The sequence below is a fragment of the Sciurus vulgaris genome, assembly GCF_902686455.1.
Source record: "Sciurus vulgaris genome assembly, chromosome: 5".
NCBI lineage: Eukaryota > Metazoa > Chordata > Mammalia > Rodentia > Sciuridae > Sciurus > Sciurus vulgaris.
This window is the reverse complement of record NC_136465.1, coordinates 59,991,949-60,013,802: the sequence shown is the minus strand read 5'-3', so window position 1 is coordinate 60,013,802 and position 21,854 is coordinate 59,991,949. Positions and strand designations below refer to the sequence as shown.

At 43.4% G+C, this 21,854-nt stretch overlaps 1 protein-coding gene and 1 long non-coding RNA gene across 2 annotated transcripts; both read right to left on the bottom strand.

Annotated features, from left to right (window-relative positions):
- Positions 1-4,474: 4,474 nt before the first annotated feature.
- LOC306661619 lies at positions 4,475-9,718 on the bottom strand. The gene is made up of 3 exons (XR_013763911.1): positions 9,600-9,718; positions 8,161-8,268; positions 4,475-5,295 (listed from the first exon to the last, which is right to left on the bottom strand). It is a non-coding gene; the product is annotated as an uncharacterized lncRNA (long non-coding RNA).
- A 1,382-nt stretch (positions 9,719-11,100) lies between these two features.
- Positions 11,101-21,763, bottom strand: DUSP26 (dual specificity phosphatase 26). The gene is made up of 4 exons (XM_079140513.1): positions 21,410-21,763; positions 19,108-19,403; positions 17,342-17,556; positions 11,101-15,644 (listed from the first exon to the last, which is right to left on the bottom strand). Exons 2-4 carry the CDS (start codon positions 19,326-19,328, stop codon positions 15,445-15,447), a joined length of 636 nt encoding a protein of 211 aa, XP_078996639.1. The 5' UTR covers positions 19,329-19,403; positions 21,410-21,763; the 3' UTR covers positions 11,101-15,444.
- Between the last annotated feature and the right edge of the window lie 91 nt (positions 21,764-21,854).

Below are 21,854 nucleotides of genomic sequence, written 5' to 3'. Positions count from 1 at the left end.
CGCCTACCGGCCCCACCTTCCCAGACCTAGGGAGACAAGGGTCCTTACTTTAGTGAGCTGCTCTGTGCGTCGCAAAGAGAGGGAGGGGGCCGGCTTCCTCCGTGTTGGACCAGGAGGAAAACGAACAATTAGTGCCACACAGTTTTCCGCCTCCAGATCTGTTACTGTTTAGCATTTCTATAGCTCTTTGAGAAGCTAATCCTGGGGAATGGCTCTGCATGTGCCCCGTGGGTTTGAACCTGGTCTTAGGTGGCGGCAAGCACAATCCTATGTTCACTTCGAAAGGGAAAAAGTGAGGGAAGTGGGCAAAACAGACGAATATAACTGAGATTGGAAAAGGACTTTCGTTGTCATCCTACTTTTGGCCGGCGCCTCATTTGACAAACAAGGAATTAGGCCGAAGCTTAAGGCAGAAGACTTGTCAGGGTTGCACTCTCCTGAGTAGCAGAATCAAAACCAAAAACTGGCATCGTCAATGTTTTAAGGTCAGGAATCCCCAGCTTCTAGCTCTCCGTAGGTGTTGAATGAACAGTAGTTTATAGACTGAATTTCTCAATTCTCCATCCACTATTCTTTCTTTTCCATGACGCTGCATCATTTCTTCCTGTTTTTGTCTGTCCACTTTTCATTTTCAAGAGTTTCCCGCGAGCCTACTATATGCCAAGCATCGTTGGCACAGGAGCCCCATCAATGTTGTCAGAGACAGCAGATTTCTGCTGTCCTGGGGCTTACAGTCCAAGTGAGGGGACAGACAACAAGCAAGCAAACAAACAAGAATGTCTTTATCTTCCTGTGAAACCTATTATCTCCCTATCCAATCCGTTAATTGGAGATGCATACTTTATTTAACTCCTGGGAATTCCTGACTCCCTAATAAGCTTAGGCATATGAGTGCTTTGTCACTTCAAAGTATGATCCTTCAGGTATCAAATGTCTTTTCCAACATCAGAGATCAGTGTGGAAAAAATAGTTTTGCCTTTCTATCTGTGGGGGATCCGTTTCAGGACTCCCAAGGTTACAAAAATCTTCAGATGATCAAATTCCCTATATAAATTTCTGTGCTATTTACACATAAGCTATGCATAGCCTCCCCTATACTTTAAATAATCTCCCTAATATTTGCATAACCCACAGATGTGGAAGGACAGCAGTTTAATAATTGCTTAATTAACTTAAAACACTTTTTCCTTATGAGCTAGTCTGGAGGGGTATCATGTACTGATCCAACTCATTTCATTTCTTTTTTTTTAATATCTTTATTTTATTCACAATTTTATGTGGTGCTGAGAATCGAACCCAGTGCCTCACACATGCTAGGCTCTACCTCTAAGCCACAACCCCAGCCCCTCATTTTATTTCTTAATAGGGCAATTGTAAAAGCTTCCTAACTGGTCTTTTGAATTCTAGTCAAAGTTCTTGACTTTAGAGCCCATAAGAATCACTGATGGTATACATGTAACATTTACAGATTTCCCAGGCCTTGAGTCTAGAGATTCTTCTTCAGTATAGAGTGGGCCCCAGAAATCTTCATTTTGATATACCTTGTCCCCCAGAATTTTCATGCAGTTATTGAGAGAAATAATACTCTGATTATATACTTTCAAATCCATTCTTTCCAGAGTTGTCTTTCTAAAATGTATTTCCTTTGCTTAACAACTTTTACTGGTCTCTGGTGTTTTTAGTATACACCATGGCATTCGAAGCATTTCAGTCTAGTCTTTGCCTGTCTTCCTAATACTCTTCTCCCCTTGCACTATTCATCAGTTATGAAGCTTTTTGTTATTATTGTTCCTTGTACATAGTAGTTTTTTTTCCTGGCTGATTTCATATGTGCTTCTGTTTGGAATTTTCCTTTTGTGCCTGGCAAACATGTTAAGGTTCAGCTAAAAATTCATCTTTTCTGTGATCTGCTCTTTTCCCTTTCTGAATCTATTTTGATACCTCACATATATAATGTAGTATGTTATAGGATTTTAAAGTTGAGTATGTGATTTCCTGAGTTTGATTTCTCCATGAGCCTTCCTCAAGAAAATTTTCAACCACTTTTGTGGTTCTAGATCTGGTTCAATAAATACTTGTAATTTGTGCATGCATATAAATAACCATGTAATTTAAGCCAGGCTGTTGATACAGTTTAGAGGTTTAAAAATTGTATAGAGTCAAGCATCATGGTACATGCCTCTAATTGCAAGTTTGAGGCCAGCCTGGGCAACTTAGCAAGACCTTGTCTCAAAATAAAATAAAAAGGGGCTGGGGTTGTAGATCAATGGTAGAGTGCTTGCCTCGTGCATGTGAGACACAGGGTTTGATCCTCAGCACCACATAAAAATAAAATAAAGGTATTGTGTCCATCTACAACTAAAAAAATAAAAAGTGATGAGGATATAGCTCAGTGGTAGAGTACTTCCCTAGCATGTTCAAGGACCTGGGATCAATCCTCAGCAAAGAAAGGAAGGAAGGAAGGAAAGAAGGAAAGGAAAAAAAACGTTTTGTTTGATTCCAATAACATGACATTCTGGAAAAAGCAAAACTATAGAGAAAGTAAAAATCTCAATGGTGTTCAGGGATTAGTGCGAGGGAACGATAAGGTGGAAATCAGAGGATTTTAAAGACAGTGAAATACTCTGTATGATACTATGATGGTGTCTACATGTCATTATGCATTTTTCCAAACCAATAAAGTGTATAACACTAAGAACAAATGCTAACATAAGCTATGGATTTGGGATGATACTGACATGTCAATGTACGTTTGTCAGTTGTAACAAATATAACCACTCTGGTGGAGGGTGCTGGTGATGGGGAGGCTGTGCAGGTATATGAGAATTCTCTGTAACTTTCTCTCCATTTTGCTGTGAACCTAAAAATGCACTGAAAAAAAATGAAGTTTATTAAAAACTCAAGTGTGTGTAATGTTTACTTCTATGGTTCTTTCCATTCATTGCTTCAGGGTGAGGCAGAATAGGTTATCTTTTAGCACGAAAGGATGAAAAAGGAAGAGCCTTTGAAGGGGAAATTGACAGGAAATGAGGAAGACCTTTCCGTCCTACTCCTCTTTAGAATTAAGAGAGCCTCTGTGGGAAGACACCTTGAAGGTAGGAACAGGGGAAGTTCTCACCGAGACAGAGCTGATCAGTTAGGATAGTGAACATGTCAGGTCACAGCCACATGAATCATGACTACAGTCATCAGATTTCTACAATGATTTATACTTTTTTACCTAACATTTCAGATATCCAGTAAGCTCTCCTGACACACTTAGAGGCTCCTGTTTGTAAAAAGTATTAAATTCCTTCCCAAGATCCTACCCTTTTCCCTCCTGGCCAGCATAACCACAATATAATGCCTCATCATCAAAGATGATGGCATGGATTGTAAAATGTAGGTTGGCCAAAGGGCTAAGGTCTTGGACATCTTTGAAAACATTGGTTCACCAGAAATTAATCTGTGCTCATACAGCCAACCAATCCTCCACACCACTGCACCGCCCTGTCCCCAGTGCTAAGGATCAAACCCAGGATCCTGTGCATGATAGGCAAGAGCATTACCACTAAACCACATCCCCACCCACTGGTCCTAACCAGCTGATTTTTGACAGAAGCACCAAGAACATACAGTGAAGAAAAAACAGTCTCTTCAATAAAAGGTGCTAGAAATTTTGATATGCATGTGAGGAAAATGAACTAGATCCCTTTCTTTCAATGTACATAAAAATCAACTCAAAATGAATCAAAGACCTAAACATTAAACTTGAAACTATGACGTTACTACAAGAAAACATAGGGAAAACACTTTAAGACATTGGTGTAGGCAGTGATTTTCTAGATTTTCCCAAAGTCATAGATAACAAAAGTAAAAATTGACAAATGGGATTATATCAAACTAAAGCTTCTGCACAATGAAGTAAATAACCAACAGAATTAAAAGACAATCCAGAGAATGAGGGAAAATACTTGCAAAATGTTCATTCGACAAGATTATATACTTGACATCAAGCATATGATTGACATCAAGTATATATATGGAACTAAAAAACCTGAATACCAAACAAACAATCCGGTTAAAAAATGGGCTAAAGAACTAAAAAGATACTTCTCAAAAGAAGACATGTAAATGGCCAACAAATGCATGAAAAAATACTGTTTTGCTAATTATTGTAGGAATGCAAATCAAAACCACAATGAGGGAGTAGGGGATCTGGCTCAGCAATAGAGCGCTTGCCTAGCATGTGTGAGGCACTGGGTTCTATTCTCAGTACCACATAAAAATGAATAAATTAAATAAAGGTCTTTGTGTCCATCTACAATTAAAAAAACCCAACACAGTGAGATATCATCTCACCCCAGTTAGCATACCTATCATCAAAAATGCAAGAATACAGAGAAAGGAACTCTTGTACACTGTTGGTAGGAATGTTAATTAGTATGAAGAGTCCTCAAAACAAACAAAAAAATAGAACTATTATATGATCCAGCAGTTTCACTACTAGGTATATGCCCAAAGGAGATGAAATCATTATACCAAAAAAAAAAAAAAAAAAAAGATATTTGCTTTCCCAAGCTTACTGCAGCCCTCTTCCACAGCCAAAATATGGGATCAACCCTGATGCCCTTCAGTAGATGAATGGATAAAGAAAACATGGTATATTACATAATGGAATACTATTTGGTTATAAAAAATGAAATCCTATAATTTACAGCAATATGAATGGAACTGGAGGTCATTACGTTAAATAAAACAAGTCAGAAACAAAAAGACAGATATCACATTTTTCAATCATGTGTGGGAACCAATAAGTCAGTCTTACTGAAGAATGGAATAAGTGATTATTAGAGACTGGAAAGGCAGGGCACCAAAAACATACTGGAAGAATTTCTTTGGTTCTTCTTTAACATAGTCATTGGTTAAAATACATAGTTATTGGTTAAAATAATTTATATTTCAAAATGACTAGAAGAATAGAAAAATTCCCAACACATCAAAATGATGAATGGTTGAAGAGATAGAAATACTTATTACCCCGATTTGATTATTGCTTACTGCATGCATGTATTGAATTACCATAATGTATTCTATAAAGATGTACAAATATTATACCACATTAAAAAAATAAAAAAGGAAAGGTTGATTCGGTTCCAGCATTTTCCTAGACTGAAGGCTCTTACTGAAGATAAATTGGTTTCTCTCATCATGTCAATCCAATTTAGGTACGTTGCCCCCAACCAGATGATGGTTCCTACACTGGTCTTTGTGTAAGACAGGAAGACACATCTCGTTCTTTTGTTGATGAGGCAACTGAAACAATAAAGATGATGGATCTTATATTCAAGTCTCCTGAGAAAGCTGATGAAGAATTCTGTTTCTAAATCATCGATGGAAAGAGGGCAAGGTAATACCAAGCTTCCAGAAAAACTTCTTAAGGAGTCAAGGGATTCTCCTCATTTCCACTGCCCTGCCCCAACATTTTCTTATGTACCCCATGAATCCCTTCATTTTAAGGACTTGCAAGCATTTGAGAAGCTGGGGAAAGATGGCCAAGTTTGTTGGGGAATAGGGAACAGAGGCGTTAGACACTCCATTTCTCCTTTTGTAAGAGCATCTCTTCCATGGGCCTTCAAATCCTGCCTTAAAATGTGTAAGAGAATGTGAACCAGGGTTGGTTGTAAACAGTGATAATTAAGTGAGTAAACATGTCATGCCTCAAAATGAGACAAATTGTCACAATAGTTTTCCAAGTTTTTTTTTTTTTTTTTTGGTACCAGAGACTGAACTCAGGGGCACTTAACCATTGAGCCACATCCCCAGCCCTTTTTTGTATTTTTTTAAATTTAGAGATCGGGTCTCACTGAGCTGCGTAGGGCCTTGCTGACTTGCTGAGGCTGGCTTTGAACTCCCGATCACCCTCCTCAGTCTCCCAAGCTGCTTTCTAAGCTCTTTAATATTTTAGAAAAGTGTTTTCCCCAGAGGAACATGTAATTCCTTGAAGTTGTTGAGAGTTGTTCATTGTATATTGGGCTAATGAGGTCCTTCATACTTATTTTCAGCAGATTTATTTGTTTGGGTGCTAGAGATGGAACTTGGGCCTTGCACATGCTAAGTACATGCATGTACTATACACGTCTAGCCCCTTTGCTCTTTTAACTCTTAAAATGTCTGATCTTTCTCTGTCCACATACCAGGGAAATTTCAGTACTGGGATCCTTTTAGAGAATTGATATAATTCTTGGCCACAGGTGTTTATAATCTACCCAGCAATGCTCCCAGGTCCTGGTCTGTGGTTCTCCAGGAATATGAAACAGCAATTTGTCTGTCCTTCTCCTCAGGTCCCAACACACATGGAAAGTCCAGTAGAAGACAAAGGCTTTTGTGGAACTGTGAAGGGACATCGTTTCTCCTGCTACTGTTGCAACAGAGGCTTTTCTTAAGCATTTCCTAAGCATCTCCTGATGGTTTTCCAAAGCGTCAGAGAAGGTTTGGAGGAAACAGAGGGTACGGGGTTCATGCTAACCTGGTTGCCCAGGTATTCTGCGTAGTCCTGCTAAAGTTTTGGCTTTCTGAAATGAAGCGAATACTGTAGGCCAGAGCTGAACCACCTCCTGTGTGGGAGTGGAGATCTGAGAATGAAGCAAAGGAGGGAGGACTCACTGATTCTCTATTAATGTCAATTCCTGTGCTTAGTGCACCTCATGATTTCATTTACTCCTTATCACAACCCTTGAGAGTTTGTTGTTTTCAACTTTCCTTTGATGTTAAATTGAAGCCCAGAAAGGTTAGGTATTACCAAATATCATATTACTAAAGTATTGGTGTCAGAATTCTACCCTTGATCTGTCTTCCCAAAGCCTGCTGTTTCTCCAACCCTATGATAGCTGTTGAATAAGGAAGGCTCTGGAGTCTGGCGTGGTATAAACTCTGCTGTCTTCTCACCTGTAAAATTAGGGGAAGGAGTAGAATATACTACACAAGGTTGTATGAAGGACAAAATGCTTGGCATTTCCTTGTGACACCAAAGGACCCCAACAGTGTTAGTCATTATTGTCCTTGAACTACATTATGAACCATCATAAAGCTCAGAAGATGCACTAGACCAGGAGTCAGTAGATCTAGTATATTAATTCAGAGGTAGGCTCAACATCTGTGGTTTATTTATTTATTTATTTAGTACCGGGGATTGAACTCAGGGGCACTCGAACACTGCACATCCCAGTCCTATTCTGTATTTTATTTAGAGACAGGGTCTCACTGAGTTGCTCAGTGCCTTGCTTTTGCTGAGGCTGGCTTTGAACTCTCATCCTCCTGCCTCAGACTTCAGAGCCACTGGGCTTACAGGTTTGTGCCCCCGTCCCTGTGGTATTTTTGAAAATATGTTTGCAAATTCTTTGGTACTCTTTCCTTTAAGAGGTGGAGCCTAGTCCCTACCTGCTTGAATTTGGGCTGGGCTTCCTGACCTTGTAACAATAGAAAAAGATGGAGGCAACTAATTGTCTTTGAAGATAGGTCATAAAGATGCTCTACGGTTTCATTCTTAGCCACTCTTCCTCTTGAGTCATTTGTTCTGGGGTTAGCCAATGTCAGGTCACAAAGTTACTCACCTATGGTGAAAGGACATGGTGAGGAACTGAAGTATCTGATGACCACCATATGAATGAGCTTGGGAGTGGGTATTCCATTCTATTCAAGCTTTTGGAAAACTGCAGCCCCTGCCATGATGATGGGTGTACTCTCATGAAAAATTCTGAGATAGAACTACACAGTTATACTGCTCTTAATGTCCTAATCCACAGAAACTACTAAATAATAACCAGTACTGATTGTCTTAAGTCACTGAGTTTTTAGTAATTTGTTACTTAGCAATAGATAAATAATAAAGCTACTGTAACAAAGAGACATAAAAAAACTGGAGTGCTCAAACACTCTAGTAGTTCATTTTTGACTTATAAATATCCCAAAGAAAGTGGAAGTTACAGGGTGTGGAGGTGCTTCTGTTTCGTGAAGCCATCTGGTGACCCAGGTTCTTTTGCTCCTTGGCAGGGTTCCAGGATGTTTCCCTTGTTCATGTGGTTTCCTAATCATATATCTAATGTTCCAACCCAAAGGAAGAGTACAAAACACTAGAGACAGTCTTTTCCTTGCAAGAAATAGAGTATTACTTTTACTCACATTCCGTTGGTGAGAATTTAGTCCCAGGGTCACATTTCTCTGCAAAGCAGACTGTGGAATGTTGTCTCTCGTGGGATTGTCATGTGTTTGGCTAAAACTCAGGCAGTTCTATTAATAAAAGGAAGAAGGGGAGAATGGACAGTGGTGGGCTCGTAGCAATCTCTCTCTACCTGAGTCTTGGTTTTGGTGCTATTTCTGTGCCTTTCTGTTACCTCTCTGTGTCTTGGTTTTCTCATTTACAAAGTGAAGGATCGGATAAGATTGTTGGTTTTCTGTTTTTCATTCACATAAACTTTTATGCAGTAGTGTTTAAAAAGTAATTGCAAGGGCTTGGGATATACCTCAGTGGTAGAATGTATGCTTAGCTGGTGTGAGGTCCTGCGTTCAATACCTAGTACCAAGAAAGAAAATAGCAGCAACAACAAAACAAAACAAAAAAAAGTGCATATAAAAAATAAAAATAGGGCTGCTTGTTTGAATCACAGGGGACTTCCTTTCCCTATCCTACCCTCTCATAAGTGGCCCCAGTGAAAGTGATTTGAAATACTGGGACTTAGGACTGGGATGCAGCTGGGTGCACTTGCCCATAGCATGTTCAAGGACCTAGGTTCCATGCATGGCACACACACACACAAATAAAATAAAATAAAATAAAATAAAATAAAATAAAATAAAACAAAACAAAACAAAATAAGATAAAAAGCTAACTTCTTTACATATTTTTCTTCAAAAAATAATTATAGCCATATATAAGTAGGTAAAAAACTCTTACCTACTTTACATGTATATGTAATGTTTTTCATCTTGGGTGCCAGTAGTATAAAAAACAATGGATATATTTAACCATAACATTCTGTGATTCATCCAACAGCAAAAATTTTCATTTCACAGAGTTTATCTGTTAATGTTGATTCCAACTATCACTTATTTTATCACATAGGAACATAGTTTACATAGTCAAAAACTTAAGAATTTTAAGCTAATGTTGACTCTGGTCGGTTTTTTTTGTAGTCTTTTCAAAGTGCTATCAGTTGAAAAGGAAAGCATTATGTTTATCAATTTGTTCTGAGATATCTTCCAAAGTTTTGAGTTTTGGTAGTATATTTGATTAAGATGCTTGTTTCCAGCAAAACAAACCATTAAACAAACAAAACAAAATAAAACAAAACCCAGAAAGAGAAGAAACAGAAAGAAAGAAAAGGAAAATGAAAAGAAGAGAAAAGAAAAAAAAAGAAATCTGTGCCCTGGGTATTCTTCTGGCTGCCTTCCGGTGGGGGTGTTCTTGAGGTTGTGATCATTCACCTGTGTGAAGAAGCTGGCAGGATCCCAGCCTCATCTTGCTTGGTAGCTGGGAGCTTTTTGTGCCTGGCAGGTCTTGGCAGGGGACAACAGAATGACCTTTGGCCTTGGGGGTCCAGCCCTAATTTATTTATTCTTACCTGTTATGTGACACATCTTGGGATATATTTCTCCTTTCTCCTCATGCAAGTGAGGGTCCTTTCCCTCCTTGGAGCAGGGAACAGTCCTTGTGCATTGGGGTTGAATATTGTGAGTGGCCTGGGTCTTTTAGCCCCTGCTCCGCCCTCTCCCAGGTTAGACTCTGTCTCCCTCCCCAGGTTAATATTTTTACTAACCCTCTGTCTTTATTAGGCTGCCATTGGTTGTAGGTCTCAATTAAGCTCAGGCTCTGCAAGGTTATAGACTGAGAATGTGGAGTTGAACTGCTTTAACCCAGTTTGTGAATAAGCTCCAAGGGTCAGAGAGGATGGATGACCTTTGATTTCTGGGTCTCTCAAAATAAAAAAATTGCCCCAGGGAAAGTAACCTAAGCATAGTCCACAGATCATCAGAAGCTGACTTGCGAGATGATAAACCCATACCCCTCCCTGCTTCTTAAGGAGAGGACTGGGCCTCTTGCCACTTGCTTCCAAGTTTCCTTCCTGAGAGACTCGCTGTGCCAGCCACTTTCCCCCAGGCTGGCTCCAGATGCTGAAAGGGAATTTGGCTGGAGAGTCAAGAGTCTGCCAAACCATAGGAAACATCCCAGGCCATTGTAAAGGCCAGCAACCACTCCCACAAACTAAGAGAATTTTAAGAATGACTAGCAGAGAATTGGGAATTGGGAGAAAATGAGGGAAGGTGGGCTAGTCTGGAATTTTTAAAGATAAGTAATAGCTTCTATTTTTGGGTAGGATTTTAAGACATAGTAGCGGGATTGATTGACACTAGGGGTTACAGGCAAATGGTCTCAAGGAGTAAACAGGTCTTGTGTTAGAAAACAGGTAGAGTGCTGGGTGTAAGTCTAGCGGCTTGGGAGGCTAAGGCAGGAGGATCTCAAGTTCAAAGACAGCCTTGGCAACTTAGCAAGGCCCTAAGCAACTCAGCAAGACCCTGCCTCTAAGTAAAATACACACACAAAAAAAAGGGGGGGGGGGGCTGGGGATGTGGCTCGGTGGTTAAGCACCCAACCTGGGTTCAATCCCCAGTTTTTAAAAAAAAATAGGTAGAGAAAGGAAGAGGTGGAACTGGAGAACAGGCACTTAACTCCTCTAAATGAGACAGCCCTTACTCAGACTGTTGTGCAAATGTGGGCTCATTGTCTCTTTCAACTTTTCTAGGGAGACTGGAAATCCAAATCCTGTGTCAAGTTTCCCAAATATGGAAGCATGACACAGGATACCCTCTGCTGGTGGGTTTCACACTCGTGCTGTCAGTTTTCAACCCTGTGTCAGATGAATCGTCCTCCCTGCACTTTTGTGTCAGCAGATCTTAATTTTTCTGACCATGTTAATGTGTAGTCCTGTCATTTGTAACCAGTGGCCAGAGAGCCATGGGAAAGAGTCTTCACGGTGAGTCAAAGTTTCCTATTGTGGCTGTAACAAAGTACCACGAGCTTAATGGTATTGACAATACATATTTATTATTTTACAGTTGGGTAGGTCAGGCATCTGACAGATCTCTCCGGGCTAAAATCGAGCACTGTCGGCAGAGCTGTGCTCAGTTTTGGAGGTTTTAGGGGAGAATCCTCTTTCTTGCCTTTTCTGTCTTCCAAAATCCACCTGTATGCTTTAGTTCATGGTCTTCTTCTTCTGTAGAGCACACAATGAGGGTCCAGTCCTTTTTACAGCAAATCTCTCATCACAGGAGAGGTCCTGTATGTCTAAGGATTTATACAGATTATTTCTGGCCCACCCAAGAATAATCTTCCCATCTCAGGTTTGTAATTTTAATCATTTCTCCAAAATTCCTTTGGCCAGGTGCTATTGTTTTGAGGTGATTTGTCTCCCAAAGATACATGTTTTGAAAGCTTGAATCTCAGGGTGGTGATGTTAAGAGGCGGTGGGACCTTTAAGAGATGGGTCCTAATGGAAGGTAGGTAGGTCATTGGTGGTGCTGTATTTGAGCGGGGTTAATGTAGTTCCCATAGGATCTCAGTTAGTTCTTTGAGAATGAATTATTATAAAAGAGCAAGAATGACCTTTGAAGCTCTTTCTTTTCCTTCCTCCCTCCCTCTCTCCTTTGTTCGTTTGTTTGTGTGTTCCTTCTTTCTTTTCTCTCTCTCTCTCTCTCTCTATTTCTCTTTCTTTCCTGGGGGATCAAACCACTGCGCTACATCCCCAATCCTTTTTATCTTTTTATTTTTTTATTTTGAGATCAGGTCTCCCTAGGTTGCTGAGGTTGGCCTCAAACTTACTAACCTCCTGCCTCAAATTCCTGAGTGGTTAGGATTACAGGCATGCACTACCACACCCAGCTCTTTCTTGCTTTCTGTCTCACCATGCTTTCTGTCTCTCCCTCTCACATGTGCTCCTGCTATGATATTATTCACCATGATGTGATGCAGCCAGGGGAACCCTGCCTAGAGGTATTGAGGGCACATAATTCTGTATTTTCTTCTTCTTAAACTGTGAGCAAAATAAATCTCTTCAGGTATTTTGTTATAGCACCCAAAATAGACGAAGACACCAGGTAAGAGGGCATATTTATAGCCCTCTTACCAGTGATTAGGATGCAAACAGGACTTTCTACAAATCTGTGAGGCTTTTGCTCTTCCCCCCACCTCAAAAAATGTTCTGAGAAATCTATGATTAGCAGGATTCCTCTTTCTTATAACCTGGCCCATTCTTTTTCTATTCAAATTTTCTTTCTCTTTGTATCTGAATATCAAAACTGGGGCCTCATGTAGGCTAGGCAAGTGCTATAACTGAGCTACACCCCAGACCCAAATATCCTTTTCTCTAAGGGACCTACTTCTAGCAGGGGCCCTTGGATATGGCAATGCCAAGTCCTCGAGACCCAGCGTAATTCTTAGCTAGATGCTTGTCTGGCTCCAGCTTCATCTGCTGCCCTGGGACTCAGAAGCAGCAGTTTTCTCTTAGCTGCTGCTCCCTGTGGAGTTTCCCAGTTGGGATTAGTTATAGGGGTGAAGGATTGGGCCAACACTCCTCCCCTTCCTCAGAGACAGCAATATCTTCAGGGCCTGCCTCAAGGGCTTGAGTCAACACTGTGGAGGTGGAGGCTGGAGGTGGCAGGGAAAGGAGCAGAGTGACAAGGGTGACTTGGATCTCAGCTCCAGAGGGTTGAGGCACAGTCAACTGGTGTCGCAGGCTGCATCTAATCAGATGATCCTGCTCATATTATTTTAGTCTAAATGGTGCACTGCCTGAAGATAGAATAGGGGACAACCTGTGACAAGTGTTACCCAGAACCTTTTTGGAGGTGGGGGACTGATTCTACTTGGGTGAATACCAGGCTGTAGGCCCCCTCTCCTCCCCTTTGAGCCACATAATTCTTTTTGGAAGAGTCACAGTCTCTAGAAAAGACAGGGAAATCCTCAATAAACTGATATTTCTGAATGTAAACAAAGCCAGGAAGAGCAGAGTTGCTGGGTCTGATGATGTGGGGCAGTTACTCTGCAGCAATTCTTCTTCTTCCTATATCTTGTGCACACATGCATGTGCGCATGCACACACAAACACAAACATCACACACACACACACACGCATACACATACACACCTTCCGTGGTGGAGCTGGAGGCACAGGATAGTGGTATGGTGGGTCAACAGATTCTGGAGCCAGAGAACTGAGTTTTAAATCCTAGTTCCTCCACTTATTCTTTTTGCATCCTTGAGCAAATTAGATAACCTTGATTCCCTGTTCCTAAGCAATGACAATTATACCTACTTCACAGGGTTTTTATGAGGATTAGATGAGTGTCTGTAAAGATAGGAGAGTACCTGGGCATAGCAAAGATATTGCTATTATTCCTTGAATAATAAAAGTACAGAATCTGCTCTGTGAGGATTATCTGGAAGCCTGTTCTTTGGTTGAATATACTTTTGTAGCTGTAATTCCTTACTAGAAGTTAGAGTTAAATTCTCAAATTAGTTCATCACGAACAGTCTAGGGCACAATCAGACTGAATAAATATGGTTGTGGCTGTTCAGTTACATTAGTAGTACTGTCCTTTCTAGGCTGAAACAAAGGAGATGACAATTGTCTTCTTTACCCATCTGTTTCTAGTTGCAGTTTGTCTAAGAGCCTGAGTTATTTTGAGATTCTTTTTAGTTATATGTAATTTTTCTGGCCCACAGTTCTGATAGGAAATCAACTCATTTTAACATCATCTAATGAAGACCTCATGCTATCCCTTAGATGAATTGTCTCTCGACAGTGAGGGAATTTTGACACTCCAGCTAACAGAGTTTGCCTCCATCTTATGAGTTTCAGCCTGGAGCATTGAGACCTACAAATTCTGAGAGATCTGGAGTTCTGGTTCCTACAGGGAACCTAGTACGGGCAAGGCTAGTGAGGAAACTGAAAATATGATAAGCACAGACTACTGGAAACAATCAGACCTGTTAGACCCAAAGTAGCAAGACAGAAGTAACCACGAAAGCTGGCTTCAAGCCTTGGAAGGGCCATCACAAGACTGCAAGAGATGAAGTAAGAGAAAGAACGCTTATCAAATACTGACTGACTGTGCTTGGGTTTTATAACTTTTGTTTTTTTTTTTTGGTGGTGGTGGTGGTGGTTTTGGGATCCAACCCAGGGACTTGTATGTATCAGGAAAATTCTCTACCACTAAGGTACACTCCCAGCTCCGAGTCTAATTTTTTATTAAGCTTACTAATGAGACTGTTACATTCCTCTGAAGCAAGCCTGTAAAGATCAGAAGAGAAAGCAATTACATCACCTCTCCCTCGCCCCCTCAATACTTTGGCACCAGGCAAAATACAAACCCCTAAATGTAGATTTACAGTTGGGTTGGATTTCTTATCAGAATGTTATCTCATCAGGATGGGGACCTGATATGGAAATAAGGTTGATTTTTTAAAAATAAACATATTTTTTATGCATTTGAGCATGTGAATAGGGACCTATTTTAAGCTCGGAAGATGGAGGAAGTGCTTTCTAGGCAACAAGAAGTGGTCGCAAACCTAAAGTTTTTGGTCCTTTACTGCCCCTTTGTGGACTCCCTGGAAATAACAGCTGAAGATTTTCCAGGGTTCCACAAGAACTGATGAAGGTTTTCAAGGTGGTGGAAGTTGATCACCAAAAGGAGGGGGTCAGGAACTGCTGCTATGCCCAGCAAGGCTGGGGTTCCCAGGAGAGATACAGAACTCTTTCAAACTGTCAATGACATTAAGAAGCTCTCTTCCATCATCTTTATTTTTTCTCCAGACACCCAAATCCAGTAAGTGAATGACCACCTAGTCATGCACCTCTGTAATAGTCTTGATCACGCGCAGCTCTCATAAGCACCATGCCAACCCTCACACACCTACTCTTCCTGTGATTGGAGTAACAAGTCTGTGGGCTTCTCCCTCTGGTTTCACAGCTTCTCACACCATCTCTGCACCGTCTGTCACAACTCTATACCATCACATCTGTGCTTGGTGCATCTCTAACTCCCTGCTCAGACACAGGACAGAGATGGCCCTTCCATTTTGGTAAGAGAGAGGGGAACACTTGAGCACAAAGAGGGGAGGGGACTGTGAGTCACTGGGAGCACCTTGGCTGGAATCCAGCAGTGCCCGAATTGAGTCCTAGGACCATCTTCCACCTGCAGTCTACCTGCTTCCTGGGTGCCACCAACCACACTGCCAAACCTCACTTCCCATCCCCTCCCACAAAGGCTCCATCCCTGACCACTCACTCTCCTGCCACTAGGAGAGAATGGGCTACTTGCACTATCTGTTACCTGCTCCCTGGGCCTCCTCTCTCCATCTGGGAGTCAGGGACCTACCCAGGGGCCTGGCCTGATTTCTTCCCCCTCCTCTTATGCCTCCAGGCCCTGCCGCAGCCTGCGGTCCAGGGCCAGGAGCTGCCTCAAGAAGCCCCGGTTGGGGATGATGCCTCGGTGGTCCTTGACTTTCTTGATGGCCTCCACGAGGGTGAAGTGGTGGTACAGCATGAGGTAGGCCAGCACCAGGGTGGCAGATCGGCTCACTCCCACAGCACAGTGCACCAGAATCTTCCCTGCAAGGAGACACAAAGAGAGAACTGGAGACTGTGGTGGCTTGGAGGAAGCCAGAGAGAGTGTGACAAGGAGAGGTGACTAGGAAGACTGATAAGTAGAGGTACGCGGAGACAGAAATGGGTGCAGATGGGTGGTGTTAAGAATGAAGATCCTGGTGGGAAGGATCATAGTCTCTGGATCCTGGTGGGAGGAATCATGGTCTCTGGGTCAGGAGTCCACTGTGTTTCTCCTTTGCTAGCAAAGCAAAAACCCTTCTCATTCCTTTTTTTGGGGGCGGGGTATAGGAGATTGAACTTAGGGGCACGCGAACACTGACCCAAATCCCCAGCCCTATTTTGTATTTTATTTAGAGACAGGGTCTCACTGAGTTGCCTAGCACCTTGCTTTTGCTGAGGCTGACTTTGAACTCACGATCCTCCTGCCTCAGCCTCCCAAACTACTGGGATTACGGGCATGTGTCACAGCACCTACCTTATTCCTTTTTCTTAAAAAAAAAAAAAAAAAAAAAAAAAAAAAAAAAAAAAAAAAAGAATGAAGATACTAGATACTGGGCTGGGAGTGTAGCATGCTAAGCATGAACAAGGCCCTGGGTCCAACCCCAGTACTGCAATAAATGAAATACAAAAATAAACCAAGAAAGCAATGCAGATCCTCAACAAAGGGGCAGAGACCTCTGTAGAAAGGGATGGAGAAGACGTGCAGCACCTCAGTGTCCATAAAACTGAAAAAGGCTCAAAGGTAGACTCATCACTAATGAGAAACCAAGCTTACTTAGCCCATAGTAAGGACTCAGTTGACATTTGTTGAGTGTACAAGGAAACCCCCTATGTCAAGCCTGGTTCAGTCTCCCTCCCCTTTGTTTTTTGAGACTGTGTCTTGCTATGTTGCCCAAGCTGGCCTCAAACTCCTGGGCTCCAACATCCTCCTGTCTCAGTAGCTGGGATGCAGGCACGTGCATGGTACCTGGTTTCCTTACCCTTTTATCTTGCTACTTCTCTTAATCATTGAATATATTTATATTTTCATATACAGTCCTACCATGGTATTCAAGGTGGATTGGTTCTAAGATTCCCCAAAGATGCCAAAAATCATCAGATAAAAAAACCAACATAAAATGGGGTTTACTATTTGTATATAACATATGCACATCTTCTCATATACTTTAAATCGTCTCTAGGTTATCTAAAATACTAATATAATGTAAATGCTATGTAAATAGTTGCTATCCTATATTGTTCAGGAAATAAAAGCAAGAAATAAAAAAGCCTGTACATACTCATTACTTATTTTTCCTCAAGTATTTTCAATCTGTAATTGATTGAATCCAAGGATTCAGAACATAGGAATTCAAAGGACTGACTGTTTTTTTTTTTTCTCTGACTTCTAAAGCATTTTACCATGTTGAAGGTAAAAATAGTTGGAAAGCATAGAAATATGTAAAAACCAAAAATTGAAAAAATTATAGTATCACCCAGGTGCAACTTGTCACTCTTAACACTTTGGATGATTTCTTTCATGTTGTTTTATGTATTGCTTTGAGGAAAAAAAAATACTCGAGAGAATATTTTTCTTTCCTTAACATTGCATCCAGAGCATTTTGTCACATGGCTAAACTCTTTCTCCATAGTTGAATGCTCAGGCTTCTCCTAAGCTCCATGTCCATTGATCTTTCCTCCTTTTGGCTTTTCCTTCCTACCTCCTGGCTGGCTCAGTGCCCGGTGGATGAAGTCAGCAGCCGTCTGGAAGTGGATGCTCATGTCAAAGGCTGGCGAGTCATGGGCCTCGACACCCAGGTAGCGGATGCCCAGTCCCTCATAGGCCTCAGGTGTGCCTCGCCATCTGCTGTGTGAGGCATTGAGGACGTGGGTGATGCCCAGGCGACGAAGCTCCCGGCGGTTATTGGCCATGTCCCTGTGTTGAACAGAGGTTAGGGGGAAGGTGGAGAAGCTAGGATGTCAGGGACATTTCTTGCCTAGGTCATGGGCTACAGGCCTCTACTTACTAATGCCCCAGAAGGGAGGAAGATGGGCAATGACTTGGAGTCTTGTCCTTTGAGCAATGATTGAGAGGACTGAGGATGCCTGGAGAAGACTAAGGAGGAGGGGTGAAAATGGCCATAATAAAATATTGAAGGGGTTCTCTGAGGAAGTGGGATTTTCCTTGATCTGCAGGGCCCTAAAGGGTAGAAATAAGATCAAAGGATTAAGGCTATAGGGCAAAAGATTTCACTTTCAGGCTACTAACAGGACATACTAACAGTGGAATTCTAGCTGAAGAAAGATTGGAGCACCTGCGGGGAGAGCCATTTCCCATTACCTGGGTGTTCAAGCAGGAGAAGGAGACCATTGAGTAGACATGGATATTTCAGAGAGGATCTGAGCATGAGGAGGGTTGTTAGATGTGCTCACATTTAATGTCCCTGCTAGTGCTGGGCATGTAGCTCAGGGGTACAGCACAAGCTCAGCATGCACAAGACTTTGGGTTTAATCCCCAGTATCAAAAAAGTAAAAAATAAGAAAAAAAATGTATCTAATGTCCCTGTTAATCTTGACATTACGTGGTTCTGATACTTGTTCCCACAGCCAACCCTCCAATTACTTTATACTGTCATTAATACCCAGAATCCTTTCTGTTTTCCCAGTTATGCCATGGCTCACATTTACCCTGTTTTATAATGTCATCTTCAAGTTTGCATCCAGACCATACCCCTCAGCTGAGTGGCAGACACCTCTCAGGCAAAATGGTCCTATGTCAGTGCAAGCACTCTTCCAGTGCAAACTCCTTTAGTGGAAAGTAGAGAGACCTTTCAAGTCCTGGCTCTTCTACTTACAACTCATGTGACCTTGGGCCAGTCACAAGTTCTCTGAGCTTCAGTTTCCTCATTTATCACCTGGGGAGAGTGGTACCTACCTCTCAAGGCTGTTGTGAAGATTGAGAGTGAAAATACATGTGAAAAAAATCCTTCTATAAGAAAGAACCGGTGAGGAAGAGAAGAATCTGCTCTTCTTTTGATGTTCCTCTCACCACAGCCCCCAACTTGCAGACTCTCTGCAGATACTGCGGCTTTGCTTGATCTTGAGATGAACCCCTTGGGCTTACTACCTACTATTCCTGGCTCCCAGTGACTGTCTTTATCCAGAGTCATAGCACAACAGCTGGAAGGTCAGAGAAGTCATCCACTGTGCCTTGTACATAGCACTGGCACTCAATACTAAATGTTTGGTGAGTGAATAACATTACTACTTGAACAGTTTTTCTGTCCAGAGTTGGGTATTTTAATAACCCTATCTGAACTCCCCCAAACCCTCCAGCTTCTATTTTCTGCCTGTGTCCCCCCTCCCTTCAATTCTTAATCTGAAACCAACAACAGAATTCAGTGTCTGTCTGCCTTCCTTCTCCTTTCTCCTTCTACACACACACAGATACACACCCAGCCATGATCCCTGTCTACCCAGTACATACTGGTCTCCAAGGTAGAGGCCTGGCCAGACCTCGTCAGCGTGGTTACAGGCTGTCTTGCCTGTGTAGAGAAGCCTTTCCAACTCGAAGACGTTGAGGAAGGGATGTTGAACAGTTGGCATCTCCTCCAGGCTCCCTCTAGTGCGAACAGGAGACCTTGAGCTACCCCGGGAGAAGCGGGCCATAAAAGTCATGGAAGCCCAGAGCCAGTTACCAGGGCACATCTTAGAGGTGGCAGGAACTATGGCAGCTGCACGATGGCTGTGGTGACGATGGGGCTGGTCACCAGGTAGCTGTTGCTGGAAGAGGAGGAGGTATGAGTGAGTCCAGAGCAGCTGTTTTTCTTCTTGCTAACTGGGCTGGGTCGGGCTGGATCAGACCCTGGGGAGAAGATCCTCAAGGAAGAGAAGGTAAGGCAGCACTGGTGGGGCCATGAGGACTGCCTTTTTCTTCAAGCCGCAGCAGCTCCTTTCACTGAGCTCTTTGGCTCTGCCACACAAGGAGGTGGGAGAGTCACATGTCCTTGTTTACGGGAAGAGGGAGCTGCCCAGCTGCTGAGTTTCTGCTCTACCACCCCACCCCCCATTGCCAGTACATACACACACACACACACACACACACACACACACACACACACGGTGTTTGAGTGCTTGTGCCCACTGCTGGGGCTCTTGCCAGCCTAAATCTGGGTCTCAGCTGCCTGAGGCTGTAGGCAGAGTCTAGGGAGCTGGGATGGGAATGGGTAGCTTTGGACCCATCCAGAGAAAATTAGCAGGAAGACAAGGCAGCTGGGGCCATGACATATGCCAGGTCGGTCTTCTTGGTTCCAGAGAGATGAAGTGCCTTAACCCATTCCTCCCCTGTGCAGCCTCAAAGATAAGCCTGTTAACAGGAATTGTTTGTGGGGAGGGACTAGGTTAGTGAAGAATAGCAATAAAGAGGAATGATAAGTTTGAGGAAAATACTTGCCCAGTGCAACAGCTAATAGAAGAAGGAGTCAATCTATATGTACAACAGGTAAACCATACTCCCCTGATCAAATCTAAGGTGAGAATTCTGAGCCAAAGCAGGTGTTCTGAGTCAAAGACACAAAGAATGTTGTGCCTGTGTGTGGTGGGGAGGGGTGGAGGCCTGAGGCCTGTAGAGGGAGAAGAAAAAGGAAAATGAAGATTCCATAGGATTCTGCAGGCCCAGAGGTGCAGAGACCCTTCAATATTGTTAGAATCAACAGACCCGGCACAACAGGCATGGGTTCTGCCACTAGGAGTTTAGCAGATGTGTTTCAGAATACCTGTTGGCAGCTGGTGCTTGTTACACTGGAGTCATACTTTGAGTTTCACAGCTGGGAAGGGTCAGCCTTTGAGGCTTGTCATGGACCTTTGGGCAGAGAGGCACCTGGACCCCCTATTTCTTTTCCTCCTGTTACACTTATGGTCCCCAGTGTTTGGAACATGGGTTGACCTGCACAGTCCCCTTCCTACTTCCTTCCTTGACTTCTGCCCAAGGGACTACAACCTACTGTCCAGCAGTGAGAGGCCATCTTTGTCCATGGTCACACTGTCTCATCCCACACCGGCAGTCAGAGCCCATCTCTCCTTTCCCCCAAGGCCAGGAGAGGCCAAGCACTCACAGGATTTCAGAAACAGGGGTTTTAGGATCCCAACTCGGGAGGGGTAACCGGCTATTCAGGTATTTAGATACAGACATTTTTTCAGTGGCTGGGTCAGAAACAGCACAGAAATAAAGCACTACTGCCTCAACGCGACCACCACTATCATCATCATCATCACCACCACCATCATTACCATCATCACCACCCATCCTTTCTCCTCAGGCCTAAAGACCCCATCATTGTTTATGAATGCCTAAATGAACCCTTTTCTCATAGATTCTGTTGCCCATATCATGATGAAAGGTAAGAGGAAGCCTGGAAGGAGACCAGATAGAGGAAGCAGCTCTCCCTGGGACTCTCTACTTGGGGAGGAGGGTGGTGGTGGAGAAACCCCATTCTGTCCCGGATACAACCCTGGACCTTCTCCAATCCCATCAGCCAGCTCTGGGAGGCCCCGGGCCGTCGCCCCCCTTCCTCCGTCTGCTGCCTCGGTTGTAACAGGTTCATGGTTGTCGCCTCAGCCCTTTGCCAACCCAGACAGCCTGGCGCTGGGTGGAGGGAGGGAACAGGACAGCACAGCTCGCTCTGATCGGAGGGAAGGATGCCCCTCTCTCCCCCATAACCCCGAGCTGGGTTCCTCTCCCCAGCCCGCAAGCCAGAAGGGAAGGTGAAGCCCCGCCACAGCCCCTGTACCTCTGCGTGCGTGGTGTGCGGGGTCTCAGTTCCCGAGGCCGATCGCAGGCGCAGGCAGCTTCACGGCCATGACTCTCCAGCCGCTGCCGCCGCCGCCGCCGCCGCCGCCGCCGCCGCCGCCGCCGCCGCCGCCGCCCCGGCTACTGCCGCTGGCTGCCAGAACCGGCTGACGGATTAGCATCTATTTTTAAGCCATGACACGCACGTCGAAGTGGGGTTCATATTAGTGTGCGCGTTGGTGACACACAGGGACACGGTCTCACACTCAAGAGGTCCGGGTCGCCGCGCAGCGTGGGCTCGCCCGCACCCGCCACGATGCCGCCCGGGTTTACAGACCAGACACAGACCCACGCAGCCAGACCTGCACCGCCTCGCCTCGCACACACGCTTGAGTGTTATTGTAGCGGGCCAATTACAAAGCATGATGTCTAAAGATCACTCCCAG